This window comes from Amia ocellicauda, chromosome 13 (genome assembly GCF_036373705.1).
Source record: "Amia ocellicauda isolate fAmiCal2 chromosome 13, fAmiCal2.hap1, whole genome shotgun sequence".
Lineage (NCBI taxonomy): Eukaryota > Metazoa > Chordata > Actinopteri > Amiiformes > Amiidae > Amia > Amia ocellicauda.
In genome coordinates, this window is record NC_089862.1 from 37,042,789 (window position 1) to 37,053,611 (window position 10,823).

Sequence of the window (10,823 nt, forward strand, 5' to 3'; positions counted from 1 at the left end):
CGATAGCCTGGACTGTCCTACCCACACTAACGCTGACTAGATGTAATAAAGCCTTGTGTGGAAGCCGTGTCTCTGTAATACTTTAACCGTGTTGCTTAGGAAGGGCAATGTTGATGTTACAAACCGAGCTCTGTGCCCAGGTGTGCCATTGTCCGCTCATTCAGTCCAGACAAGGAGACGCTGACGGCAATTATATACGGCCACTGTTTAGACCTGCGCTGTCCAGCCCTGGTCCAGCAGAGTCCCCGTTCACATACTCTTGTAGGGTAGCCAGGGGGGGACAAACACAAAACATGCTTGATAAGGTGAGATTAAACAAGTGGAAAAATATAGATATGATCTATTTCTAGTCAAGGGTATTGTTTAACAAAAAATACATGATTTTATTGGCATGGGCATGAATAGAAATGCATTAATTAAATCCAGCATTTGAAAACCCAGAGGACATAGCACAAACTGCAGGGAAAACACACACAAACAAAACAAACATGCTTGGCAAATACGACAACAAGGAGAACCAAAGAAAAGACTGGAGACCCGCGCCCCGGTCCCCTCAGGCTGAATAAACAGCGGTGTGTCCCTAACGCTGTCATGACGAATTCAGCCCCCTGCCTGGGTTGCTGTCCACTCTTCATACAGCGGGATTGGCTCATTACTGTTGCCCTCTGTGTAAAGCAGAGTAAAACCCCAGTAACATTAAATGTCAGAGCGGACCAGGAAGAGGTATCGGGGAGCGTTTCAGTGCGTCGCACCGTGAGACTCAGAACACAGTGCAACACTGATAAGACGTCCCCACCACATCTGTCAGCCAAGGACAAGCCCTTCCGTCCTTTGAGCAGCTGGGATATTCATGTAAGGTGATGACAGATCTCTAAAATGAAACGGCACATCACACTCGGGAAATGTAATCATTAACTTATTCATAATGGATGAGGCATGCTAATATAAAATACAAAAGCCACTTACACCACGACAGGATAGGAGGCTGTTTAACCGCAGCCGCTGTGCTGTGTAGGGGCTCTGGCGCCCCCTGTGGACCCCCGGACGCGTGGAGACCGTGGCCATGGCACCGGACGCGCTGGCACCGACGCACAGCACAGCGGCTCTCAGCCCGGCTGTCACCCCGGCTCTCAGCCCGGCTCTCACCGCGGCTCTCACCCAGGCTGTCACCCCGGCTCTCACCCCGGCTGTCACCCCGGCTCTCACTGCTCTCACCCCGGCTCTCACCGCGGCTCTCACCCAGGCTGTCACCCCGGCTCTCACCCCGGCTGTCACCCCGGCTCTCACTGCTCTCACCCCGGCTCTCACCGCGGCTGTCACCCCGGCTCTCACCCCGGCTCTCACCGCGGCTGTCACCCCGGCTCTCACCCCGGATCTCACCGCTCTCACCCCGGCTGTCACCCCGGCTCTCACTGCTCTCACCCCGGCTCTCACCCCGGCTGTCACCCCGGCTCTCACCGCGGCTCTCACCCCGGATCTCACCGCTCTCACCCCGGCTCTCACCCCGGCTCTCACTGCTCTCACCCCGGCTCTCACCGCGGCTGTCACCCCGGCTCTCACCGCGGCTCTCACCGCGGCTGTCACCCCGGCTCTCACCCCGGCTCGACATGCCCCCCAAAGCGCTGAAGGTGGTGGTGGAGCTGCACGTCCAAGCGGTGAGTGGAGGAGCATGTCTGATCTTTGCGCTTTTCGCCTCGGACAGAGCCGGTGTACAGCGACACATTGTTGCGGTTGGGGAATTGTGAAACAGTAACACTGGTAACTTTTTAAAATGTAAAAAAAATATTATACTGAACACCAATACCGGCATAAACGCAACGTGTGAAGCGCTGTTTACATGTTTCATGAGCTGAAATTAAAAACCCAGACATGTTCCATTCACACAAAAACGTTTTTGTCTCCAATGTGCACTCACTTTACATGTCCTTTGCCAAGATAATCCACCTGACAGGTGAGGCATTAAGAAGCTGATTAAACAGCATGTTCATTACACAGGTGCACCGGACAATAAAATAGGCCATAAAATGTGAAGTTTTGTCCAACAACACAATGCCACAGATGTCTCAGATTTTGAGGCAGTGTGTAATTGGCTGCTGACTGCAGAAATGTATGTAGTTGTCTGTGACTAAAATTGAAAATCTCATTTTATATATATTTTTATATTTTGTACTTGTCAAATCTGGAACCCTCCGTGACCCAACAGGTGACTTGTCCCGGCGTGTTCCTGGCGGACAAGGACGATGTCTACCTCAGTGTGTGCATCCTGAGCCAGTACAAGAAATCCCAGTGCCTCCCGCCGGTCTTTCCTCTTCTGTTTCATGAGAAAATGCGCTTCGAGAAGGTGGGGGGTTACTCTTCTGCATTTTTCTGGTCTATAGGAGAGAAATCACTGCACAGTCAGACACAGGAGGACGTGGTCTGGTAACCGAAGCAGTGCACTACTGCATGAGGATGGAGAAATAGGGCAAAACAGCATCTCAGTGTTTCACAATTGTCCACTTATTGTCCGTCCAGAGGCAGTTAATCAGGGGGTTGGACTCACAAACGTAGTATTGTACCATTAGCTTCCATTTCTGCTGGTACTTAAAGGTAGTTCCTGTCGAGCTAATTGTTGTAGATGTGATCGTCATTTTGGGTTGTGAGGGGAAGTCTTCCTAGCAGTAAATCCTGATAATAGTTACACAATCCTGGTTTAATGTAGTCTCTGATTTGCATTAGTAGATCTATATCTGTAAGAAAAGGCTACACACTTTCTCCACAGGTCTATTGATGTAAGACACAATGGAAGAGGTTCAATTATTCTCTTTCATTGGCTCCATATTTTACTCTGTGCCTCGCACAACATTCATAGGAGTGTGTATGTTATTGTGTGTATAGTATTGTTATACTTGTGTGTGTGTGTGTGTGTGTGTGTGTGCTACAATGTACAAAGTCATGTTGATCTCAAGTGTTTGTCCATGGTGCTTTCCTGTTGTCCTCACAGGTGTTTAAACACGCACTGGACCCGGCTGACATTGCCCAGCTGTTGGAGAGTAAGTGTGGACTGAACTCTGACACATTTGCCAAATATAATCTGGACTTTGACAGTAAAAGGTGGACATGTTCTGTCCATTGTCCTTTTAATGGCATCTTCCTCCCGCATAACAAGAGCTTGTCTTCTCCGTTTACACAGATGAGACGGCCAAGATACAGCTGATCCAGTTAATTCCCCCAGGTACGGTACTGTGTGCGTCTGGCATTGTGACGGGCTGCTTAGGTGGACATGGTCTGTGGTCTGGAATCCACTGCCACTACTACTGCTGCTACTCCTACTGCTACTGCCACTACTACAACTGTTACTGCTGCTGCTGCTTTTGATACTACTACTACTACTACTACTACTACTACTGCTAATATACTAGTACCAGGCTGTCTGAAGCCCTGTGGATTCTCTCTGAGTCTCGTCCACACCGTGTCTCCCTTGCATGTCCACAGAGGCAGAGACACTGGCATCGTACGAGCAGGACGCCAGAGCCTTCCTGTTCCCGGAGCCCCGGCTGGCGCCCTCATACCCGGGCGTGGAGAGGGAGGTCCTGATGACACGGGCGCAAATGTTCCCTGTAAGATCCCCGCGTCGCCTCTCCTCTCCTGTTTCCGGCCGTGTGCGGCCCTCCGCGGTGCCACTAGGGTCACGCTGAAGGGCCCGACCCCCACGGCTGGTACAGGATTGAGCAGTGGGTGGGAGTGGTACATTGGTACATGTGTATCAAAGCCACTGTTACAAACCTATGGCTTATATACTCAATACACAATGGCAGCCAAACGCACCCGAAAATGAGCGAAGTTTGTTATCTCATAAACCGAACTGCGGCTGCTGGTCACCCTCGTGAACAACCCATTGCCAGCTTTGGACCGTCGGGCCCTCAGATCCTCCTCAACAAACGCAGTGGCGTTGATCTGATCTTCCCGGCAGGATCACATCATCTGGAAACGGGACACACCTTCTGATCTGACCCTGGTCTTCCTGTCTTTGCAGGGAATCGCGCCGAGACTGGAATTCTCAACCAGAACCACCATTAAGGAGTGCTCCTCTAAATGGGATCTGAGTCGGGTTCATGACAATGTCTGCTTGGTGAGATATTCTGCTCCTGTATTATTATTCTGTATTCTGCCAATTATTATTACTATATTATTATTATTATTATTATTATTATTATTATTATTATTATTATTATTATTATTATCATTATTATCATGTCAACTGGTTTCCATTCTATTCCTGTCGTTCTGAATCCTAGAAGGAATCTGTGAGAAGACGGAGCAGCAGGAAGCCCAGAAAGGCAGGCTGTAAACTGGGCCCGCGAGCCCGGGCCTCGGCAGGGAGGAGCCCACCGGCCCGCAGGGAGAGGGAGACGGGGGGACGCATGGGCAGCGCGCTGTCTAGGCCACGGTCTGTCTCCCCCGCCGCACAGAGACCCTCGGCCCGACTCACACAGCAGCTCCAGCGCGGCAGCAGCCTGAACGGCCGGCCACAGTTTGTGGTTCGACATGTGAGTACCGTCTCTCGAGTCCAGTGCCTCTTGTTGATTGAGTATTGCCAAGTTAATTGTGTGTGTGTGTGTGTGTGTGTATACATACACACCTTCATTCACTCTTTCTAGTGTGCGATGGCTTGTAGATAATTGTGTGTTTAAGAGAGACTACCAGTGGGTCTCAAACCACACTCTGTTTTTTGTCGTTGTTTCTTTTTAAAGATGCAGATTATTTTTATAATTTTGTGAGTGAGATTTTAATCAGTCAGCCTTAGTTTAATACATATCTGATCATCCTGCATTGTGACTGGCTAGGAGAATCGAAAGGACTGGAGCTGATCTAGAACCCGAGCCCTGATATTGTTGTCGGGTGCAGTGAAGCGTCTTTATCTGGTGCTGAAGCACTGTATGCAATAATAAACAATGCGAACTGAAATCACAGCAGCTTTGACCAATGGCAGCCTGCGGAAGTGTTGCTGCAGGAGCCTGGCCCTGACACAGCGCTGCTCTCAGTGTTGTTTCACTGCAATATCGCCATCATTTTATAATACCAATCTATCAGATATCAATATAAACCTGTCAGAGCTGGAGCCCTACCTCGGTATGGCCAGCAGATGGAGCAATCATCATCAATTCAGCCTGAGAAGAGCAAAATCTGCCTGTTTGAAAAACTGTTGTATTATTTAAATACTGTAATAATTAGACCTTATATTTAACAAGTCAAAGTGTTAACTGTAGTGCTTTAATTCACACTCTGTGCTGGCTGAGTCACCGGAGATGCCAGTGTGCTGATTTTAATGCACAGTTGAATTATTATTTATTATTTCTGTGCGGACACCCTTGTCCGGGGTTTGACTGCACGGTTTGCTCGTCTCTCAGGTGAACAGCCCGGGCCCTGGAAGTAAGCCGGGCTCTCCAGGATCGCTCTCCCCAGCCTCTCCTAAGAAGACCAGGTCGAGAAGCCTGTCTCCGCACTCTGCACCCTGTGGCGGTAGGTGTCGGGGAGACGATGTTGGGTTGTGTTGTTTGTTGGTTTGTGAAATCTGTTTGATGCACGGCCGTCATCAATATTAAAGAATAATAATGTTTAGTTGCTGTTATTATACTGCGATAGTTCCTGATTTAGTTGATTGATCTTTTATTTGCAGTGGACTGTTACGCATCTCTGACAGGAAGGCCGGCTAGGCGACGGGTACGTGAACTTCCTTTGGAGGTGATGGGGATATATATACGTTTTTGGCAGCAAGTGATACATCTGATACATTATCAATTAAAAAACAATTAAACTTTTCAATCAATCAGTTTGTATTTAGTATAGAGTCCTTCACAAAGGTGCCACAGAGCGTGGAAGAGACCGCACTACAGCTCGTAGTATTTGGAATGGGTACTTCTGATTTAGTCATTAAGATATAGTGTGTGTGTGTGTGTGTGTGTGTGTGTGCGTGTGGCCATGCACTCGACTCATTGATGGCCTCGAATGGTGTTTCCCTGCAGACTCTGCGGCCCTCCGGGATCGGGCCCCTGATACTGAGAATCGCAATGTTCTCGGTTAATTAAGCACTTTTAATTCACAGGCAGCCGATGCCCTGGAGGAGGAGTTTTCCTCAGTGGACTCTGATGATCCAGATTATGCCCTGGATTCCTCTCCTCTCGGCCCCCCAAGGCACCCCCGGACGTCTCCCTCCACCTCGGCCCTGCGGAGCCCACACCGCCGCGCTGTGATTGGCTGGCCTCTGAGAAGAAGGTTGGTCGGCACACTGGGGCATCTCCGAGCGAACCAGCGCTGCTTTTGTAGAAAGGATACAGTCCTTCCTGCTGGACTGCATCACAACCGAGCCTCATTATAGCCAGTCTGGGGATTAAGAGGGAGCGCAGTACTTGAGTAACACAACTGTGGCAGTGATTTTGAGTTGAAATTCAGCAGAGGAAAGTGTCTCGTCATCATTTTCCCAGCGTCAGTTCAGTTTGGTTTAGGGGGATTTCCAGTCCACTGTTTTCGTGCCTCCCCGGTCTGGATACTTGAGGCAGCAGTGGGGTGAAGTCGTGTCTGCTGTCTGAGACGTGCAATCGCACACCTCGGCATTTGCGTTACAGCGCCGAGTCTGAGCGGAGACAGTGTGCAGGAACTGAAGTCATGCCAGGCTGAATCCAGACCTGGGATCTAGTGCTTAAAATCAGGAGCTGCATCGCTGTGATAATAATAATAATAATAATAATAATAATAATAATAATAATAATAATAATAAGCATAATACCATCTGTACATTTGTGCACCCTAATTATCTCAGCTTTTATTCACGGGCCCTCAGCACTATGTTCATCCTGGCAATGAAAATACAGAGAATCCACAGACTGGGGAACCTGAGGGCCGCTGGTCTCCCAGTGTTTGTTCCACCTGAGCTCTGTGCCAACTTGTTGCAAAGGCACTATACTCAATCAACACTGAGTGAGATGAGTTGAATGGAATTGACCTTTGCTCTTCTAACGCCACTGGGTTAGGATGCCATTAGTTATGAACAGCTCTCTGGTGTCCTTTAATACATTTGTGTGCTAACATTGGTCTCCCTGTTGTGTTTTAATTGTGCAATACCGGACCTTACCGTGGTTAGGCAAAGTTACAACGCACTAAACTGTGTTGTTATGGAACTGTAACGCCCACCCCCTAGTAGAGTGTGCTAACCAATTGGGTTCGCTGCCACCACCTTTGTTTAACCATGGTAAGGTCTGGTATTGCACAATTAAAACACAACAGGGAGACCAATGTTAGCACACAAATGTATTAAAGAACAGCAGAGAGCCGTTCATAACAAATGGCATCATTTATTTATCAATATATAAAATAGAAAGGATGCTTCAAGTTAAAACAGGGTCATGGGGAAGATGCAGTCTTTGACCCTCACTAACAAATAAAGTTTCAAAGTGCACAGCAAACCATCAAAGGAAAGCCCCCTACCGCTGTAACTCCACAACAATTCAAATAAATCACTCCAAGTCAACAAAAATACATAAAGCAATACAAGACCCACCCAATAAGTATAGCATAAAATATAAAGAGACCCCCTGAACTACACCTCCAACCCCACAGCACCCTTTTATTACTCTTAAAAATACTAATAATCAGAACTAATTAAAAACAAGTAATAAATAACCCCTTTAGTTATACAGTAGTATAAATATAACACAAGAATTAATTAGATAAACACGAGAATGCAGTACAATCAATTCTGCAGCATATTAGCCTACACCTACAGCAGTGTTGTAATATACAGTGTGTGTGCGTGTGTGACTGACTCCTGCTCTAAACATCAGTTTCGATTCACTTTCAGGGCTAATTCTACACACCACTCTTCTTGGCATGCTTGCCCACTCTCTCGGTCTCTGATCTGCCCCAGTCTCGATCCCCCTCTCCTGCTTCTCCCAGGCTTTGTAACCTATGTGCTTTAAATTGTCGGCACCTGTGTCTGCAAAAAAGTCGGAGCCTGCATGCTGCCCCAGTCTGCGCAACTGGATTCCCCACATTTGCACTTGTATTAGAAAAGTACTCAAAGCAGACCCGCAATAAATCGCCTCTTAATGCCTTCATCTGTCCGGTGTGTCTGACTCCACTCCTCCTCACTATAAGGGCCACAGAGCGCCTCACAGCGTCACAGAAACAAACACAGATGAACACAGATACAGACACTAGCAGTGCGGCTAACGAGAACCCCACACTGAGAATTATCACACAAACACGCAACAGAGGAGGAGAGGAAATCAAAACCTCTCTCGAATGACAGATTCTGAGAAGTAGAGGGCTGAAGGCCAAGGCATAATGGTGGTCACTCCCTCTTTTCTGTGTGTGATTGCTCTTGCCTTCTTGCCTCCTTGGCCTTGCTATCGCAGATGGAGCCCCAGACCCGCCTCGTTCCTCAGATCTGCTCTGACTGTGTTTGTGTCGCTTGTGCAGGTTGCCGTCCGAGCCGGACAGCTGGGAATCCATCCACGAGCGAGTGCGCAGCCTCCTCACCACCGCCAGCGCCCTCCAGCGCCTCTCCTTCGTGAGTACAGAGTTGTTCACACAGAGAGATGTTGTTACCCTTGTCATACTGTGTGCTGTATGTGTAGGCTGTGTGTAAGGGCAAGGAAATGCATCGCTTAATGAGAGTCACAACAATAATGTGCTGCTTGGAATCCCACTCCCACTCCATTGATGACAGGGTAACCCAGGTCCTGCCAAGGCAGTGATGGTGCCACGGAGCAGCCCGAGACATGACACACGTCTCATATGTTGTTAAAAGTGCAGAGGCATGGGGATTATAGGGTTTGATCTGACTCAGGGGGTGTTTGCTCAGTTTTGATTGTGCCCTCTCCCACACCCTCGAAGACTGCAGACTGTGGCTCAACGTTAGACTTTATTCTGGTTGGAAATCCTTCAGTTGAGCGCATTCAATTCAAGGGAGGCAGTTTGTGGTATTGTTAACTCCCTGGCTACAGACAAGTCCAGCTAATGGATACTGTAGCCACTACCACGTCTCCCTGCGGATGTGTTCTGGTCAGGTCAGCTATGACGTCGCATGTTTTAAAGGGAACCGTGTTGTAATACACCAATCTTTTCAAAAAGGTTATATTTATAATCACCTTCTTATGGGAGGGTTTTAATTCTGTGTACTTTTTCATTAGCCGGCCTTTAAACCGTCCTAATTGCGGTCCCTGGGTGATTGCCACCTAACGCATATCTGTTTAAGTCGGTAAAAGCTATTTACTGTTATAATTTCCTTTTGTTACGAATCAGCAAAAGTGTAGGCAAATATCCCTGTCACAAAGGGGATCACACAGAGTCCAATAACCCTAGGAACGGCTAAGAGGGTGTGCTCCTCGTGTATACAGTCATAACACAGACTGCGTGTGTGATTGATAAGTGTGTGATGGAGGGGGGGGCAGAGTGGGAACACCCATTGGGGAGCCATGCTCTTATTAAACTTGTTTATATCGAGTCAGAAGCACAAGTGTGATGTCACTCACTGGGCTGCAGAAACAGAGCGTCCTCTCTTCCCGGGACCCTTGTTTTCCACAGCGTTCACATGAAGGTCTGCGTTCGCTAAACCCATTCTTTTAATTATGTAATCCATCCTCCGCAGAGTCAAATGTTTGGGGCAAAGTGCAGCTCCCCTGGCTTTGTCACAGCAGGTGCACAGGGGCAACAGAGATGCTTATCTGTCAGGTGATGCTCCACAGATAAGTGTCTGGTCATGATTCACGTAAACTGCGTCTCTTCATGGCTGAGAGCACTGGAGGGACTGATAAAACCACGCCGGCCTTATAAAACCAGCTTATAAAACTCATTAGTGGCTGGAAGCATTCCTGATTGCCCTTAATGCTCCTATAAAGGTTCTGTTTTGGTTTTATATACAATAACATAAGAAGGGTATCCAACAAGACTAAAGTAATAAAGTAATACATTTAGTTTTCTCCAGCCATGTGAAGTCCTTGATTCTCTGGGCTTGTTACTACACCTTCATTATTTAGGTTTGTAGTCTCAGGGCACATTTTCACAAAGCGTTATTATCATGAAAGCCATGCTACAATGCGTCTCAAAGCCAGGAGTCTTCAGCTCGTGTGAAATGTCCCCACAGGGAGCGACCGAGTCCGAGATGGAGGCTGTGCTGGAGCGCCGGTCTGTCTCCCCTGTGTCGCCAGTTCTCCGCGGCTCCCCGGGACTCAGGGACTGAGGCGGGAAGGTAGGTCACCCCAGACGCCAGGGCCCAGCTGTTTAACATGGAGGGTGTTAGCGAAGGGATCACGGCAGAGGGGGCGCTCAGACGCTCTGCAAGCGATGGGAACAGTGGCCTCTTGTAGTGCAGGTTCTGTAACCAGAAGACATTTTGACCACCTGATTATCTCGTGTCTTGTTCAGTGGGGTGCGGGCCGACAGGACGAGGCTGAGGACTCAGATCCTGGCAGTCAGCGCCCTTGAATTTGCCCATGCGATTCACACGGCCTTAGGAAAGGCTAATAGCATAGCACAGGAACACGCATAAAGCCAGAGGAGCACAGGCTGTTATTTAAAGCCCCTCTAGGCTCAATAGGCCATTAATTAACGTGCCATCAAGCAAGAGACCGGCAGGCCACTTCAATGCCAGCTGCCCGAGTGCCGTCACTATTCCTGCCTTGCACTGCATTGTGTACATGTCTGTGTGTTTGTATTTTAATTGCCAGGAGTGCAACATCCTTGAAGCAACCTTCAACTATCAAGCAACGTCTGCAGACCAAAGTACTGTTACTCTGATATATATATATATAATAATAAAAAACATCTACATTGATTTTATAAAA

At 48.3% G+C, this 10,823-nt stretch overlaps 1 protein-coding gene across 1 annotated transcript; it reads left to right on the plus strand.

Moving 5' to 3' along the window:
* Nucleotides 1-1,532: 1,532 nt before the first annotated feature.
* Nucleotides 1,533-10,823, plus strand: spata6l (spermatogenesis associated 6-like). The gene is made up of 13 exons (XM_066719664.1): nt 1,533-1,655; nt 2,204-2,341; nt 2,984-3,032; nt 3,173-3,214; nt 3,475-3,599; nt 4,016-4,111; nt 4,278-4,529; nt 5,391-5,502; nt 5,660-5,703; nt 6,086-6,255; nt 8,458-8,548; nt 10,124-10,228; nt 10,707-10,823. The coding sequence occupies exons 1-12, from the start codon at nt 1,608-1,610 to the stop codon at nt 10,217-10,219; spliced, it is 1,263 nt and encodes a 420-aa protein (XP_066575761.1). The 5' UTR covers nt 1,533-1,607; the 3' UTR covers nt 10,220-10,228; nt 10,707-10,823.